Below are 19,570 nucleotides of genomic sequence, written 5' to 3' on the forward strand. Positions count from 1 at the left end.
CACTGTATTAACACAGGCACAGTACAAGTGTAGTATATAAAACACCAATGCGTGTTACAGCTTTATTTTACTAGTTCAATAGGGGGAATTAATGGGGGGGTTCATACACAATTTATGATAGACTATGGTATTCTCGTATGACCTAACCTCACAATTAGAATGGGCACTTCACTAAGTCGATCGTTGGAGAGGTTCGGGATCACCCCACTTCTACAGTCTACACAGCCAGCACTTACTGTTACACATTGAGTTGACAGCACTCTGTCGATGGACCCGGCTGAGACTTCGTTACACTTAGTGGCGGGCTTCTCTCGAGCGGGACTGGGGGCGTAGTAGCTGGCCCTTCCTGGTTACAAGACACACTCTTTTGGAGAGGAGCTCCAGCCCCTATATATTGGACGAGCCGGGGGGTGACCTCTCCTACTGAACTGGGGGTGTCTTGACCGGGTTGTTAGGTCAACAGGAGTGCTGGCTAATTAGCAGGTCCTTGAATTAACAAGGTCATGACGCCGGGTTGAGCTGATCGAGTGGTAGTGAGAATTCTGGTTCCCTTGGGTCAGGTCTGGACAGCTGTGTGCAGGTGTGGTCCTGCCCAGGTTTTCTTGGTTAGGTGAGGTTGTAGGTCACCCGGCTAACTCACGTCATTAGCGGACGAGGTCAAGTCCCTAGGGTCGACCTGAGGTGTGTCAACCCGGAATGTGGTGGTACCACGAGGTCTGTAGTGTACTTGCTGCTATATGTGACATAATTCTGTTCTGTAAGCTTTGGTCTGACAATCAATCATTACACCTCCCGCCAAGACCAAAGCTTCACCACAGAGACTGATGTCACATATAGACAGCAACATCACTTGTGGTATCAAAGATAATCCCTGGGGCGATAACATAGTCTCACATTTACAAACAACAATCTCATAGGTGTATGTTTTTCTACTGGCGCTAGTTTGATCTGACAAAACTCACTACAGATGGATGTTGTTTGTTTACTATAAATGGTTGTTTGTTTACTATAGATGGATGTTGTTTGTTTACTATGGATGGTTGTTTGTTTACTATAGATGGATGTTGTTTGTTTACTATAAATGGTTGTTTGTTTACTATAGATGGATGTTTGTTTACTATAAATGGTTGTTTGTTTACTATAGATGGTTGTTTGTTTACTATGGATGGTTGTTTGTTTACTATAGATGGATGTTGTTTGTTTACTATAAATGGTTGTTTGTTTACTATAGATGGATGTTGTTTGTTTACTATAAATGGTTGTTTGTTTACTATGGATGGTTGTTTGTTTTACTATAAATGGTTGTTTGTTTACTATAGATGGATGTTGTTTGTTTACTATAAATGGTTGTTTGTTTACTATAGATGGATGTTGTTTGTTTACTATGGATGGTTGTTTGTTTACTATAGATGGATGTTGTTTGTTTACTATAAATGGTTGTTTGTTTTATAGATGGATGTTGTTTGTTTACTATAAATGGTTGTTTTGTTTACTATAGATGGATGTTTGTTTACTATAAATGGTTGTTTGTTTACTATAGATGGATGTTTGTTTACTATAAATGGTTGTTTGTTTACTATAGTGGATGGTTGTTTGTTTACTATGGATGGTTGTTTGTTTACTATGGATGGTTGTTTGTTTACTATGGATGGTTGTTTGTTTACTATAGATGGATGGTTGTTTGTTTACTATGGATGGTTGTTTGTTTACTATAGATGGATGTTGTTTGTTTACTATAAATGGTTGTTTGTTTACTATAGATGGTTGTTTGTTTACTATGGATGGTTGTTTGTTTACTATAGATGGATGTTGTTTGTTTACTATGGATGGTTGTTTGTTTACTATTGATTGATGTATATTGTTGTACTGTATTAATGTTATTGGTAGAGTGTTATTGTAGTTGTAATTGTATTATTGTTCATATGTTGTCATAATGCTTTTGTTGTGCTCATTGGTATTCAATATTCCGTTGTTGTTTTTTGTTATTTTTTGTTTGTTTTTTGTCGTGGTGAATAATAATGTTTGTGGTGGTGTTATTAAAGTTGTTGTTGTTTTTGTATCGTTCTTCTCTTGTTTCTGTCACTCCGTTCGCCTGCAGTCATTACTTCTTTCTCTCTCTACTCTCGATGGTCACGTTCCTCCAATCATTCTTGCGTCTTCTTTCGTCGTTCATTTGAAACATTGTACCTCTCCGTTCTAACGTTCGTTGTTTTATTCATATGTTCATTCATAACACTGCCCCTCCCACCTTCCCGTTACCACCGCCAACGCCACAACCACCCCAACTACTACTTTGCTGCCACTCGGAGTCAAGTATGACGATTATCCATCTATGATACAATGCGAGGATGTCACCTACGTTGATAAGTTCTGAGGTGACAAAACAGGCCGGTATAAGATCGGCAGGGTTGATCACAGATGTTGCACATGTGTAGGGTTACATCTAGTTCAGGAAGGGCGGCGGCAGCGTCTTTCCGGCGTTGGCGCTTGTCTTCCTCGTTATGCAGTCGGGCTAACTCGAAAGTATTGACACCATGTGTGGTGCTCCTCCAAACGTTACCGTGTGGAGTATTCGTCTCCCATGTGAGGGGGTCGATTTGGCACTTTTTCAGGTTTGTCTTAAGACTATCCTTGTACCTTTTCAGTTGCCCGCCAGCGTTACATTTACTATTTGTTAGGTGACTGTAAAGTAGCTGCTTTAGACAGTCTACTGTCGTCCAGGCGGGTAACCTGGCCAGTCCAGCGTAGTTGTTCATGGATAATGGTAGCCCTGATGCTCCTACAGTTGGTGTCAGCAAGAATACTGGCATTTGTTCTCTTATCTTCCCAGCGAACTCGGAGGATGGAACAGAGACTACATTAGTGAAAGTTTTCAAGTGCCTTGAGGTACCTCGTGTATATGACCCATGTCTCACTGCCATATAGCTGGGTGGGGAGGACCACTGCTCGATATTCGTGTAAACTTTGTAGACAATTTCAGCTCCCTACAGCTGAAGACACGGTTTCGGAGTCTACCAAAGGCTTGAGATGCACATCTGATCCGATGCTGAATCTCTTCGTCGATGTCCGCAGTGGTGAACAGGTGGGAGCAGAGATCCCGAAAGTGGGTAACATTAGAGAGGGTAGAACCGTTAAGCTGGATGGATGGCGGAGATGTGTCTGAACCAAGGGCAGGCTGAAAGAGAATCTGAGTCTTACGTACATTCACCTCAAGGCCAAAGTGTGCATACGCTTCTGCATAGGCGTTCAGGATCTCCTGTAGGTCGCGTTCAGTGTGAGCGACAAGGGTGAGGTCGTCTGCATACTAAAGTTCAGTAATGGAAGCTGCCGACACCTTTGTTCCTACCTGGAGTTGTCTTGTGTTGAAAAGATCCTTCATCGGGTACTCGATGTCCACCCCGCCGGCTAAATTGGCACGGGCACGAGTAAGGAAGGCAGCCAAGAAAATGGAAAAGAAAGCTGGTGCCAGCACACATCCTTGTTTAACCCCCATTTGAATGGGGAAGAACGCAGACTGGGTGCCATTGTGCAGGACACTGCCGTTCATGCCATCATAGAGTTGCCTCACAATGGCTATGAATTTTGGTGGACAGCCAAAATGGCTGAGGATCCACCAGAGGGCTTCCCTGTTGACCGAGTCGAAGGCCTTGGTTAGGCCAATGTAAGCCATGTACAGGTCACGACGCTGTTCTCTGCACTTCTCCTGTACCTGGCGGGCAGCAAAAATCATGTCAGTGGTGCCAGGTGATTGTCTAAAGCCACATTGAGATTCTGGGAGGAAGTTTTCCGCCTCGGGGAGAAGTCTGTTTCGGAGGACTCGGACGATAATCTTTATCTCCAGCTATGGACAGTAGCGAGATCCCGCGGTAGTGGCCACAGTCTGACTGGTCTCCCTTGTTCTTATAAATATTGACGATGGAGGCGTCTTTAAGAGCTTGGGGGATTTCCTCCTTTTCCCATATATTCTCCAGGAAAGAGTGGAGACGGCTGGTAAGCAGAGGTCCTCCTACTTTATTCACCTCGGCTGGGATTCCATCAGGCCCTGAGGCTTCGTTATTTTTCATATGTTTGATAACAGTAGCTATCTCATCCAGGGATGGAGGATAGCTGAGGTGGGTCAGCTCTGGATGCTGAGGGACCTGCTGGGTAGTCAGGACATTTACATCGGTGTTTCGGTTGAGCAGTGAGTGGTAGTGCTCTTTCCAGTGCTGAAGGATGCCTTCATCGTCTTTAATTAGGAAGTTACCGTTGGATGAGTGGAGGGGGGCTGCACCACGAGTGATTGACCCATAAAATGTTTTAGTGGAGTTGAAAAATTTGCGCATCTTGTGCTGATCTGCAAATTTTTGTGTTTCACATGCTTTATTTTTAAACCAGTCCTTCTTTAGATTGCGAAGTTAGCACTGGGCCGCCGCTTTTTTCTTGCAGAAGGTATCAGCTTTTGTCCGAGACTGAGGGTTGTTCTTCCATTCAGTTAAAGCAGCACGTTTATCATCGATGATTACATTGATTGCCGGGTCATTTTCATCAAACCAGTCCTGGTGTATTCATTCGATCTTGCCGAGGGTCTCTCTGCAGGTTTTTGTCATGACAGTGTCGAGAATATCCCATTCGGCACTGGGATTTGGGTTGTTTGTTGTCAGGTTGTTTATCAGCCCATGTTCGAGCTGCTCTCTGAAAGCATGTGCTACTGCTGGATACTCCAGATGCTTTGTGTTAAAACCTCTTCTGAAGGCTTGCTGCCTTCGCTGACTTGGGGCGACGTGACGTAATAGCTTGGATTCTGACCAGCCGGCGATCAGTGTCACAGTGGTCTGAGCCACACATGGCTCGGGTGATAAGGACATCTCGGCGATCTCTTTCTCTGACAATGATGTAGTCAATGAGATGCCAGTGTTTGGATCGTGGATGTTGCCACGAACCCTTGAACTTGTCGGCCTGCTTAAACAAGGTATTGGTGCTAGTGAGGTTGTGTGCTGCACACTTGCTGAGGAGGAGTAGGCCGTGAGGATTACACTTGCCTAGTCCATTTCTCCCTATGGCTCCCTGCCAAAGGTGAGCATCTTTGCCAACTCTGACACCCCTACCACAACTTACCACAACCACGTATCACCACCACCAAAACAATCACCACTTCTACCACATCTCCCACCACCACAATCGCCACATCTACCACCACCACTACCACCGTCCCCACCACCAACCATAGACTCCCTCCACCACTCACATGTAACCCGGCCCGACCCTCCCACTCTCTCTCCCTCACTTAATGCTGTTGTTGTTTGTTAATGCTGTTTTATTTTATGAGTTGTTGTTGTTTTGTGGTTGAGTGAGATTATTTTGGTTATGGGGGGGGAGGTTGATGAAGAGCGAGATTGATGGAGGTGTGGTTGACAGGTGTGTTGGTTGATGGAGGTTGGTTGACAGGTGTGTTGGTTGATGGAGGTTGGTTGACAGGTGTGTTGGTTGATGGAGGTGTGGTTGACAGGTGTGTTGGTTGATGGAGGTGTGGTTGACAGGTGTGTTGGTTGATGGAGGTGTGGTTGACAGGTGTGTTGGTTGATGGAGGTGTGGTTGGCAGGTGTGTTGGTTGATGGAGTGTGGTTGGCAGGTATGTTGGTTGACGGAGGTTAGTTGACAGGTGTGTTGGTTGATGGAGGTGTGGTTGGCAGGTATGTTGGTTGATGGAGGTTGGTTGACAGGTGTGTTGGTTGATGGAGGTTGGTGTGGGAGGTGGTTAGGTGTGATGGAGGTGTGGTTGACAGGTGTGTTGGTTGATGGAGGTTGGTTGACAGGTGTGTTAGTTGCCGGAAGGATGATATAGATGGATGATTCAGGTGTTTTGGTAGTGGAGTCGGTGTGACGTAAATGGATGATGAGGGTTAACGGATGATCAGTGTGAAGGCGGTGAGTGACAGGTAAGTGGGCGGTGAGTGACAGGTAAGTGGACGGTGAGTGACAGGTGTCCCGCCCACATATACCTGTATTCTGTCACACATACCCACATCTGCCTCTGTTTCATCCCACCCGCTCAATTACATCTACCACTCTTCCCTCCACACCCACACGCCCACACACGCCCACACGCCCACATCTGCCACTCTTCACCAGGCCTGCCATAATTTCGACTGTGTTTTACCGAACGCTCTGATTGGTTATTTTCCTCGCGTTGTGACTGGCTACGAAATCATGACGTCATAAAAACTTTTTCTTTGTTAAATGTAATACACAGACAGTATAGGATATCGGTAACAATTCATTACCTTTTACTATTATATATCGGGTGGAGAGTATTATATTATATTGAATAAAAGAGATAAAAGAGTTCAAGAAGTAGAATCTGAAGTGATACCGCGGGTGAATATCATAGAAAATGCACTGTTAAAAAGGATAACTATTATAATATATATAATTTTAAAATGTCTGATAAAATACCAACAAATAAAGAATTAACAATAAAGGACTCGCCGAAAGTCGATGTATTGCGGCGTGTAGATGCTGTTGACAAAGACTCTTAGTGAAAGTCATATGAAAGGCGCTGAACTTAAGGCGGATCCAGCGGGGGACCCCCCCCCCCCCTTTTTCATTCATCAGAAAACTCCAATACTTTTCCTTAATGCAGTATTGTACTCAGGCATTTTTGTATAGTAAAAATTAATTACCATTGGCTTCAGAATATCTCCTAACATCAAGTGCACATGGCTTCAAATGTCCTCAAAATGCCCATGATATTGGTCAGATTAAAAAAACATCGGGGGGGGGGCTTTCAGCTATCCCCCAGATTGATGGGCTCGCTTTGTTGGCCAGGTTCCCCTACCCAAAACTTCTTGGACCCTCCCCTCCTTTTGATATTCCTGGATTCACCCCTGGAGCTCAAACTTGGAACAGGACGAAATGACTGTCTTTGTGTTCCTAGTAGACGTCATCCTCTCGTGCCAACTCATCATGAAGCAGTATTGCTAAACTATCAATTATAAAATGAAGGAAATCAAATAAAATACCTTCATAATTATACTATATCATTTTTATTCTTCATTTGACCCCCCAGTAGGCCTAATTAACAATTTCGGTATTTTTCCGACGGGCCACCGCGGCCAGTACAGTGACGTCACGGTCTACCGACTACGTCATCGAATTTCATTTTTTTTACCGTCTAGCAGACGAATTTCCGTCAAACGGCAGCGCTGCTCTTCACTCCACCCACACACCCATATATACCACTCTTCCCTCCACCCACACACCCACTACAAAACCTGAAGTGGAGAAAACAGGGAAACGAGACGTGGGAAATCGAGAGATGAAAGAGATGGAACGGTGAAGGAGATAGTGAGAGGGAGAGGCAGGGAGGAAGGCATTAGAAAGAGAGATGGAAGGGAAGGTAAGAGGAGGGAGCGAGGAATGGGTTGGAGGAGGTGCAAGGGAAGGTAATAAGGTGGGGGGGTAGGGAGGGGTGAGGGCGGGTGGAAATTGTGAGGAGGGGAGGGAGAGAAGGAGGAGGTTCATTATTGTCATTGCTGCAGGTTAATTGAGAATTCCAGGCGCGACTGCATGTGTGGGTTCCACTTACGAGTCGTGCTGGTGTTTGAGGGAGGAAGTTTACACAAATTCCACCCACCCCGCTATAGGAGGTACTCATCTTACCGTCGGGGAACACACTCAGCACTCAAAGGGTCTTGTATATCAGCTGTAACTTAAGGGTCAGGAGGACAAATGATAGCCTTGTTTAGTAGATAGTACAGTACTTAAAGAGTCATCACTGAAGGTGTAAGGGGGTTGTTGACTTGGTGGCAGCGGCGAGAATCTGTAGATCTGCAGGAGTTTTAATTATGTGTGTGTGTGTGTGTGTGTGTGGTGAATTGATGTGCACAAAAACCTGACGAGCCCCTGTAAACGCAGTAGTGAAGGGGACTGTACGTGTGGTTGGACGATTTTGTATAAGACCATCTAACACGACAGAGGAAGGATCTTGACAGCCCCACCGAAACAACAGGAGTCGCGGTGTTTATTTTTTACATTCATCAGATGCTTCCGTAAAGGTACTTCTTGGGGCGAGTGTACAGTGTATATGTACCATAACACATTATTCCCCAACATACAGTACTGGCATGTTACAAAGTGTCATATATAGTTGTAAAAAGGTCTTATAATTGTATATTTCAGAACCATTTGGAGTACTACATAATTCTTCTATACGATTATAAGTGTTCTATGATATAACTGGTGTTTTCTCTTCCTTGCAGGGCGTGGCACTTCCTCTGTGACAACCTTCATCTTCTGCAGTAGTAGTCCCACCTATAGCAACACCTCTGGGTCTTCAACATGGCTGATTTGGTGAGTGTTCCTTCCAATAGCTGCATGAGTTCTTCTATTTGTCTTCATTAGCATCTTGTTGTAACTCATCGGATGTATGTTTTATTGGTATCCATGTCTGCATCTTTTTTTTTTCCTGGACCCTCCCATCTGTTATGACTTGGTACCCTTCTTGCATCCTGTGGTATCCGTTTTGGTAATCCAGTTCTACGCCTGTGATGTGTCCAAGGTAAGTTTTTGTTTTGTTTCGATGGACTTTTGTCTGGTTGTGGGGGACTTGTTTTGCCTTTAAGGTACAGTCGTCAGAGTTTGAGGAATCATTTTAGGGTTTTAAGATAATTTTGTCTGATTGTAAGGTCATTAATTTGCAGTGCTCTTGTTATCTGGTTTTGAAGTTAACTTTCTTGAACTTTGAGGTAACCTTGCAGGATTATGAGGTTACTTTGAGGTAACCTTGCAGGATTATGAGGTTACTTTGAGGTAACCTTGCAGGATTATGAGGTTACTTTGAGGTAACCTTGCAGGATTATGAGGTTACTTTGAGGTAACCTTGCAGGATTATGAGGTTACTTTGAGGTAACCTTGCAGGATTATGAGGTTACTTTGAGGTAACCTTGCAGGATTATGAGGTGCTCAGGTCTGATTCGAGGTGATCCGGTTGTATTTCGATGAACCACTTAGGGTTTTCAATGATCTTTTGACTTCATAACATTTTTGCATCATCATGGATTCGTCATTGACATTTATGGTCCTCTCTATGGCAGTGGACAACCATACTCATGGACCTTTATCACATTCACTCTGTGGTAGTAACAAGAAGTATGGTGCTTGTATAGCCCCTTGTTTACATTCACTGGCATCTCTTATTGTGCTATGGCAGTTGTGTGGGATTGGATCCTACTGTATTCTCCTGTAGTGTGGCAACGAGCGATGTTCAGGGACTTATTACATCTCCACTATACAGTATATGAGGCACTATGATTGTGATCTGTGCTTACAGTAGACTACCGAGTTCCAAAGGTTATCAGGAGCAAGAGTAGAGAAGTCAACAGAGAAAAATAATGTTTTGTAGGATTCTTTGTTTGCGTCCTTAGATAAACAAGGTAGTTTTTTCCAATCTTCCTGGCTGATTGCACAAGAACATCTCTTTAGTTTTGACTTGAATGGATACACGTTAAGAGACAGTGTATTGCCCTCACAAATGATTGGTCTTAAGTGGTTTGACCCAGAAAGTGAGAAGAAACAATATTGGGATAAATACACGATAAATACCTGACCTATCAACTAAGATCTGTTCAGTTTTGTATCTTAACCGATCATTACAATCATGGATGGGGTCAATTATGAATTGAATTGGAATTGATGTGAATTAATGTTTTATCAAAATAATAAAATGTGTTTTTTAGATGTGGCCAACGTATTGTTAATATTTTTTTTTCAAAATTTGTTCAACATGTCTACAGTAATGTGTGAAACAAATTGTATTCACACTAGAATGTTTTGAAATAACAAGGAGCATTGTTTAATGTGGGAATCTAGTATGACACATTTAATATTTTGCCGACCAAATTCGGTCTTATATAGGTCAACTTATCAAACATGAAAAATATTAGAAAATGACTTAATATAAAAACTGAGTCGAAATACGGTTGGAAATAGTCAGTTTGGTTGAATGTCCGTAAAGTGAAGGCGGGTAGGTGAGTTAGCGGCAGCCTTGTCAGACGTGTGGTAATTATCATATAAATACCATAATTGAGCTCTGTGTGTGTTGTCAACTTATATGGAAATAAAATGGTTGTTATGGAATATTTTTTATATGAAAATTAAATAATTGTATTGAATTGAATTTGATAAATTTATATTTTGTCGGAATTTTATTTGAATTGGAATTGACAAAACGGAGTTGACCCCGTCCCTGGTTACCGTCCATAAGGCGAATAGATGGTTGCTGGTGAGTTGCTCCTCCACACCGCCCAATTATTATTTTTTTATAAATCCTTAATTTTTATATATATTTTTTTTATGAAGTATTAGTTTTAGAAGTGCACGTTTAGGAACGTCTGTGTAGCTGTACGTAATGAATGCGTGTGCACGTATATGAACGTGTGTGCACTTGTATGTACTGTATATGAATAAATGTGTACATAAATGTATATGAACGCGTGTGTGTGTGTGTGTGTTTATCATCCATTTTCCCTTGTAAGTTATTGATCTCATAGACTACACCTGTTCATTAAACATATCTCCGTGTGTTGTTTTATTGAATGTTTCCTTGTTTTATGTTGTGTTTTATAAATATCTCCCGTGTTTTTTTCTTTGTATTTCGTATTAGGTGAATTTTTTTTTTATTATACACTGAAATATTTTTTAAGAAGTATTCTGTGTAAAATGTATCGTATATCTTGGTGTGTGTTTTATTACTCAGTCAACCTCGTCACTCAGTCAACCTCGTCACTCAGTCAACCTCGTCACTCTGTTTTATACATCCCAACAACTTACCTGACAAAGTTTGTTTTATAATACCAATATTTATTTTATTTACTTTTGGTTTTTAGGGATTTTTTTTTTGTCCCGGTATTGAAAGTTTTAGTAGCTGTCAGGGGAGAGAAAATTAAGGCTTAAAGAGATCCTGCCTGTGGGTCAAAGGTGTGTGTGTGTGTGTGCGTAAAGTAAGTTATTGCCGCGTGCCTATGAATCTGTGTATGCATGGATGTCTGTATGGATATGGCCTTAAACAACAGCATGGCGTGAACTAGGAGGCCATCACGTGACCCCATCAGTACAGGTTGTGAGGTATGAGAGAGAGCAGAGCCTATACCAGCTGGGCCCGTTACCAGCGTCAACATTACCTTGGAACAAATGTTTACGGAATCTATAAACTTCTTCACTATTGAGTCGGGAGGAACAGTTTTCTTGGTGTTGAAGGATGGCAAGACTTAAACTGCCATCCTTTTTAGTATTTGTCTCAGGGATGCGTCGGGTGAAATTCCTTTGACTTAATGATGAAACTGAAGGCGATTTTCCAGGAGGTATTGAAACACGCGTATGATCTTGTCGGTGCCCTTGGTGTCCTGTTCCTGTAAGTGGTTCCTTCAACACCCCGTCGTCAACTGATACTCACTGTCTGCCCTCACGCTATTTGTGTCCAGTCGGGTGTTCTCATACTTCATGGCGGCGAAGTACTTCCTGCTCACTCTACAACAGTATTGGGTTTTCTTTTACTGTTATGGCGTTAAAATCCTAAAACAAAGAGATGTAAGAGCTGGTGAGGCGAAAACTAAGCTTTTTTTTTTTTTTTACCAGTTTACCTTACGTGACGTCAAGGCCCGCCGCACGTCTGTCACCCAGCACGCGGCCATTCTCAAACTACCGCCACCCATTTTCGTACACTCATTCATAAAGTTGTCAAATTAACTACGTTATGGTGTTGACAACAATTATAATTTGCCCTGAACTTGATTGAGGAAAATCTTCTAGAACCTTATTTTTGTTCTGTTAATCAAATCTGTCTAGTGTGTCATCCTAGAACGGAAGATGTTGGTGTGGTCTTGATGTTCTTGTGGTATTTAACAGTGAGATGTATGTCAGGTGGGCGTCCCTCCACCCACCTGTCTCCTGCCTCACCATGCTACATTATCCAGCGCCCTGGAGGTCGACACTCCTGTTAACCAAGTTCTGGCCATAAATATTGAGTCGTAACTGGTGGTGCATGTTGGTGCGAGTAGTGTAGTGTAGTGTAGTGTCTTGGTGAGAAACAACACTGTGCTAGTAGTAAGGTAAGGAAGATGTGTTAGTGCGGACACCATCCTTCTTGTTTGCTGCTGCATAACGTAGTAATGTGTCCGCTCTGGCGCAGCGGACTTGCCTGCATGTCACGGTCCGTTTGCTTCATACTTATTACTTCTAAATGTTTCTTGTTCACGTAGCATTTTGTTCCTTGGTGTCAGTGTGTGTAGGGGCGGTGCACACCATTGCACTACCATGCCACGGGGAAAGAAAGAGAGTGGGCCGTGTAGCAGGGTGTAGAGCGGCATCAGGATAAAGGTGAGGTATGTAAGTGTTGTGGGTGTAGTGTATGCGGCCACCATGGGAGCGCCAGGTGTCCAACTCTCACGCTCTCGCTCTCTCTCTCCCTCATGCTGCCCGGACCACCCCTGGACGACACTCGCACTACTGCACCACTTGTCGCTCCCTTCATCAACTCACCGACGCCTCAACACTGTGACTGCCGCCACCGTGGGACACTGCCACGTATGTACAGTTGTGGGCGGCCGGATGTGCTGGTGGCGTGGCGGCGGCGGGGCGCGACCCTGTGGCGGCGGCTGCATGAGGGGCGGCGGCCAGCGGGTGTTGGAAGCTACGTGTGACGGGGGCCGCCACTCCCCCGCCATTCCCTTCACCGCCCAAACCACCCAGCCCTACTCCTGCGTCGTGGTGCCGCACCCGCTCACGGCGCCCGCCTCCGCTTCTGCAGCGGCCGCGGTCGCCGCTGCCACTGCTGCCTACGCATCGCCTCTGTCCCCCCCAGCCTTTCCCACAGGAGTCCCACCACCGCCCATCGGCACGCCCTTAGGCACGCCACCTTCACCTTGCTACGGCAGCTGCAGCTGCGGCGCCTCCACGGCATCGTCTCCTGGGGCGTGTCGCGTGCACGAGCGTGTGTTCACGTGCCCACCTCCCCCGCCGCCAGTGACGTGCGGTGCTACAGACCGTGAGAGTGTGGTGGGGGCACTCTCGGGGGGTGATGGGGATCTAGCCGTGCCCATTAACGATGACCAGGAGGTATGGCACCCTAGGGACGATACATCGGAAGAGATTAAAGAAGAAAGTGTTAAGGAGTTGTTACTGAGGTGTGTTGTGGCCGCCGCGGCCAGCTTGCCCATCTCTTTCTCTCTCTCTCTCTCTCTTGCCTGGCCAGGTGCTGCTCGGCCGGGGCTGGCTGCTGACTTACCGCTGCCTTTACTGACCTATTGCTGGGGTCTGCTGCCCCTGCTGACCTATTGCTGGGGTCTGCTGCCTCATCTGACTTTCAAGTCACTACCAGGAGGCAGTGGCCAGCCCCGCCCGTGGCCCACCTGGCCGCCGCGCCCGCTGTGTCCCCACCTCGCCACGCCCGCACCCCAGCCCGCGGCGACACACACACACACACACACACACACACGCCAGCACCCCAGCCCACAGCGACACACGCACACACACATACACGCCAGCCCGCGGCGACACGCCCGCACCCCACCCCGCGGCGACACATACATACGCCCGCAATCCAACCCGCGGCGACACATACTGTACACACACACACACGCCCGCACCCCAGCCCGCGGCGACACACACACACACACACACACACACCTAGCCCGCGGCGACACATACACACGCCCACACCCCAGCTCATGGCGACACACACACGCCCCAGCCTGCGGCGACACACACACACACGCACACGCCCAGCCTGCGGTGACACACACACACACACACACACACACACACACACACACACACACACACACACCCCAGCCGGTGGCGACACACCCCCCTCCCCCCTCCCAGTGCGACACACACACACACACACACACACACACGCACACACACACACCCCCAGTCCGCGGCGACACACACACACACACACACACACACACCTCCACACACACACACACACCCTGCACCCCAGTCCGCGACACACACACACACCCTGCACCAGTCCGCGGCGACACACACACACACACACACACACCCCACCCCGTCGGCGACACACCCACACACACACACACACACACACACACACTGCACCCCAGTCACACACACACACACACACACACACACACACACACACTGCACCCGAGTCCGCGGCGACACACACACACACACACACACACACACACACTGCACCCCAGTCCGCGGCGACACACACACACACACACACACTGCACCCCAGTCCGCGGCGACACACACACACACACACACACACACACACACACACACACACACACACTGCACCCCAGTCCACACACACACACACACACACACACACACACACACACACTGCACCCCAGTCCGCGGCGACACACACACGAAAAGCCTTATACACTCTCGCCGAAACCTGTTGATAAAATATACAGTATGTTGGTGATGGTAGCTGTACAGTAGGAGGTGTTGATGTAGCGTGTGTGGTGTGAGAGGTGATGCTAGGGACCTTAGTGCAATACTGCCTCTAGCGTCTTAAGTTGTTATAAAATAGTTATAGTACTTTTACCTTAACGGGCATATGTATTGTTTATACGTATATAAGCGTATGTATATATACATATCATAATGCGAAATACACGTATATTTGTTCAGCTTTCCTCGTTCAGCATTCGACCCTGCATCATGCACATATCCGTGTCGAGACTTGCACCAGTCAACCAGCAGGCCACCAGGTGAGTGATGTAAGCCTGGGCTGTGCGGTGGTCATGACGCGAGTAGAAGGCGGGACAGACGGGAGGAGCTGAGAAACAAACATATGTATTATACAGTATATTGGATGTTTTTTCTTTTTTTAGTAATATGATGAGTGACAGTGTTTCTCTTAAGAGTTTTTTGTAGTGATGCCTCCTTGTGCCCGTCGGCTGCTGAGACACAACAGCGGCGCGCGCGAGGACGGCTGGTAGTGAAGGATGAGAGGTTATACTTGTAGGTCTTAATAAGGTTTATAACAAGAAAAGAAAGACTCGCCGCTGCAGACTCTTGTGATGCCGTGTACTAATGAACTTTATTGATGCTTAATAAACTTTACTGAAATATTACACTTAATAAAGTGCTGTGTTCAAGGTGTCTTGGGACTCACCAACTCTTATCAGTAATAATATAACGTGTTGTCTTTAGCAAAATATAACTTTTGTTAATTCTTACCTCTGGAAATGGTAGGTTGTGTCCTGGCCAAGCAAGATAGCCCGAGTATATTATATGTTAGTGTATACTGAGAAAATTGTAAAACAAATACTGCAAACTACATCTAGTACTGTACTGTACTGTACTGTACTGTACTGTACTGTACTGTAACTGTTCTGTTTATAAGATGAGGCGAGTGTACCCAAGGCGGCTTGTGAACAGCATCAGCCCCTCGTGAAGAAGGGCTCATAAATAATACTCTAGAGAATAATTCTGAACTAATTATGATTATCACTTATTGAGACAGTAGCGCGAATAATGTTGTATAGATCTCAGGCGATAGGACGAGCTGCCGCGGGGCAGTGAGGCAGCTGCACCGCGAGCGGGGCATTGGGCGCGGGTACGGTCGCGGGGACCCGGCGGGCGCGATGCTCAGTCAGTCTTTAAATGAAGGGTGAGTCAGGACGTGAGTTTGTCCGTAGAATGCCCGCTGGCCCGGCGTGGGACGTCGCCAGGGCACAGAGGGCGCGCGACCCAGCTGAAGATGGGGCGTGGGGTAGGTGCCCCCAGGGAGCCCAGCCCCTCCACCAAGACTTTAGGGTTAGATTGGGGACCCCAGGCTAGTGTGGGATAGTTCAGGATCCCTTCGGGGTGGGGGGGTTAGATATTGACCCCAGGCTAGTGTGTGGGTAACTTAGGACCCCAGGCTAGTGTGCGGGTAACTTAGGACCCCAGGCTAGTGTGTGGGTATCTTAGGACCCAAAGCTAGTGTGGGTAACTTAGTACCCCAGGCTAGTGTGGGAGTAACTTACGACCCCAGGCTAGTGTGTGGGGGTAACTTCGGAGACCCCAGGCTAGTGTGTGGGTAACTAGACCCCAAGCTAGTATGTGGAGGTAACTTAGTACCTCAGGCTAGTGTGTGGGTAGCTTAGTACCTCAGGCTAGTGTGGGAGTAACTTAGGACTCAGGCTAGTGTGGCGGTAACGTAGTACCCCAGGCTAGTGTATGGGGTAACTTCGGACCCCAAGCTAGTGTGTGGGGTAACTTAGGATCCCAGGCTAGTGTGTGGGTAACTTCGGACCCCAGGCTAGTGTATGGGGTTACTTAGGACCCCAGGCTAGTGTGTGGGGTAACTTAGGACCCTAGGCTAGTGTGTGGGTAACTTCGGACCCCAGGCTAGTGTGTGGGTAGCTTAGTACCCCAGGCTAGTGTGGGGTAACTTAGTACCCCAAGCTAGTGTATGGGGTTACTTGGGACCCCTGACCCTAAACAGCTCATTAAGGTGCGGGAGAGGGACACTGGACCTCACCCTCGGTCAGATCAGGACTAAATTCTCCATAAGTCACTTGGAGGACGACAGTTTGGGACCTTATATCTCAGTAGGAGCAATTTAGGACCAGATACCTTAGAGTTTATTAATTGGGGAGAGTTTGGGGCCAAATACCTCACAGTAGGTTAGTTGGGGTCAGTTTGGGAGCCGCGCGCCCCCTGTTTGTGACCAGTGAGGGGTGGTGGCGTCCCTTAGTCACCCCGCCCCCAGTATGTTGACCCCTCTCTCCCTCCCTCCCTCCCTCCTTCCTGGCCACAAACACCTTATCCATGGCCCTCAATTATTCACCCTAAATACCTCCAAGTAGTTCCTGGCCCCAAACATCTACAGTAGTTCCTGGTCCCAAACATTACGCTGGTATTCTTCAAAATCTTATTTCGTGCAACAATTCCTTCCATTCGTAGGATTTTTGTCTTTACTCCGCTATGCATAGACACTTCATTGCAATGGAAAATTGAAATGCTCTGTTGGTAGCACTGTATCTCCCCGAGCAGTGTAGCAACAGTTGGTATGTCGGAGCCTCATAATTGTAAAAAAAAAAATGATAAAGAAAAGTATTGAAGTGTCTGTTAATGGGAATAATGTTTTAAGAATAACCGGCGTTAGTCCCTGGCCTATAGTATTATACCCCAAACACCTACAAGTAGTCCCCGACCTCCCAAGCACCGATCATCCATTATAGACTACTGTATGTACTTTGGTAGTGAGGGTGTAGTAACGCGCTGGCCCCTGTACCACCGACCTTCCCTAGATACCGTCAGGTCACCGTCCAGTCATTACAAAACATTGACCAAAAGTACAGTAATTACGACTCTCAATTGATACGATAAACACAAATTGTTTTTTTTTAAGTAATACAATAAACATTATACTTCAAAATTATAGTAAACATTATACTTCAGAATTATAGTAAACATTATACTTCAGAATTATAATAAACATTATACTTCAGAATTATAGTAAACATTATACTTCAGAATTATAGTAAACATTATACTTTAGAATTATGGTAAACATTATACTTTAGAATTATAGTAAACATTATACTTCAGAATTATAGTAAACATTATACTTCAGAATTATAATAAACATTATACTTCAGAATTATAGTAAACATTATACTTCAGAATTATAGTAAACATTATACTTTAGAATTATGGAATTATAGTACATTATACTTTAGAATTATAGTAAACATTATACTTCAGAATTATAGTAAACATTATACTTTAGAATTATAGTAAACATTATACTTTAGAATTATAGTAACATTATACTTCAGAATTATAGTAAACATTATACTTCAGAATTATAGTAAACATTATACTTCAGAATTATAGTAAACATTATACTTCAGAATTATAGTAAACATTATACTTTAGAATTATAGTAAACATTATACTTCATTATAGAATTATAGTAAACATTATACTTCAGAATTATAGTAAACATTATACTTCAGAATTATAGTAAACATTATACTTCAGAATTATAGTAAACATTATACTTTAGAATTATAGTAAACATTATACTTCAGAATTATAGTAAACATTATACTTTAGAATTATAGTAAACATTATACTTCAGAATTATAGTAAACATTATACTTTAGAATTATAGTAACATTATACTTCAGAATTATAGTAAACATTATACTTTAGAATTATAGTGAAACATTATACTTCAGAATTATAGTAAACATTATACTTCAGAATTATAGTAAACATTAGAATTATAGTAAACATTATACTTCAGAATTATAGTAAACATTATACTTTAGAATTATAGTAAACATTATACTTCAGAATTATAGTAAACATTATACTTTAGAATTATAGTAAACATTATACTTCAGAATTATAGTAAACATTATACTTTAGAATTATAGTAAACATTATACTTTAGAATTATAGTAAACATTATACTTTAGAATTATAGTAAACATTATACTTCAGAATTATAGTAAACATTATACTTCAGAATTATAGTAAACATTATACTTTAGAATTATAGTAAACATTATACTTCAGAATTATAGTAAACATTATACTTCAGAATTATGGTAAACATTATACTTTAGAATTATAGTAAACATTATACTTTAGAATTATAGTAAACATTATACTTCAGAATTATAGTAAACATTATACTTCAGAATTATGGTAAACATTATACTTTAGAATTATAGTAAACATTATACTTCAGAATTATAGTAAACATTATACTTCAGAATTATGGTAAACATTATACTTCAGAATTATGGTAAACAGCACATTAGTTCATAAAATACACTACTTGTTTGCACGTCAATAAACATTTACTAATTTGCTAAACATTTAAAGAATTACGTCATATTACGACATATCATGTAAACATCACTCTCATAACACTGCACCAAGGAAAACATAACGAAACATTAAACACATAATCACTGACCATACTCAACATCTGGGCAGTTTTCTCGCCCATCTGACAGTTTAAGATAAGCAAAAGGCGGGCGAACGGTCGTCTGGTCTGGCGTTGTCTCCACTGACTAGAGACTGACGATGAATTGATCCTCCTTGTGACGGTAGTGTGACGGACGGGTTGCCAGATGCCGCCAGCGCGTTAACTCCTGCCTGATTGTCATGTTTAGCGATCATAGCTGTTATCTTGAGCTTAAGGTGCTGCTATTATCTTAAGCTTGAGGTGCTGCTGTTATCTTGAGCTTGAGGTGCAGCTGTTATCTAGAGCTTGAGGTACAGCTGTGATCTTCAGCTTGAGGTGCAGCTGTTATCTTGAGCTTGAGGTGCAGCTGTTATCTTGAGCTTGAGGTGCAGCTGTTATCTTGAGCTTGAGGTACAGCTGTTATCTTGAGCTTGAGGTGCAGCTGTTATCTTGAACCTGAGGTGCTGCTCTTATCTTGAGCTTGAGTTGCCACTGTTATCTTGAGCTTGAGGTACAGCTGTTATCTTAAGCTTGAGGTGCAGCTGTTATCTTGAGCTTGAGGTACAGCTGTTATCTTGAGCTTGAGGTACAGCTGTTATCTTGAGCTTGAGGTGCGGCTGTTATCTTGAGCTT

General features: G+C 44.2%; 1 protein-coding gene across 1 annotated transcript in view; it reads left to right on the forward strand.

Moving 5' to 3' along the window:
- LOC121877712 (glucose transporter type 1-like) overlaps positions 1 to 19,570 on the forward strand; it is a gene marked incomplete in the record, with an annotated part of 252,013 nt that overhangs the window by 44,280 nt on the left and 188,163 nt on the right. The window contains 2 exon segments of the mRNA XM_042383546.1: positions 8,241 to 8,331; positions 12,572 to 13,160. Coding sequence (XP_042239480.1) covers positions 12,586 to 13,160 — 575 coding nt within the window.

Source organism: Homarus americanus, unplaced genomic scaffold, assembly GCF_018991925.1.
Source record: "Homarus americanus isolate GMGI-L3 unplaced genomic scaffold, GMGI_Hamer_2.0 scaffold24523, whole genome shotgun sequence".
NCBI lineage: Eukaryota > Metazoa > Arthropoda > Malacostraca > Decapoda > Nephropidae > Homarus > Homarus americanus.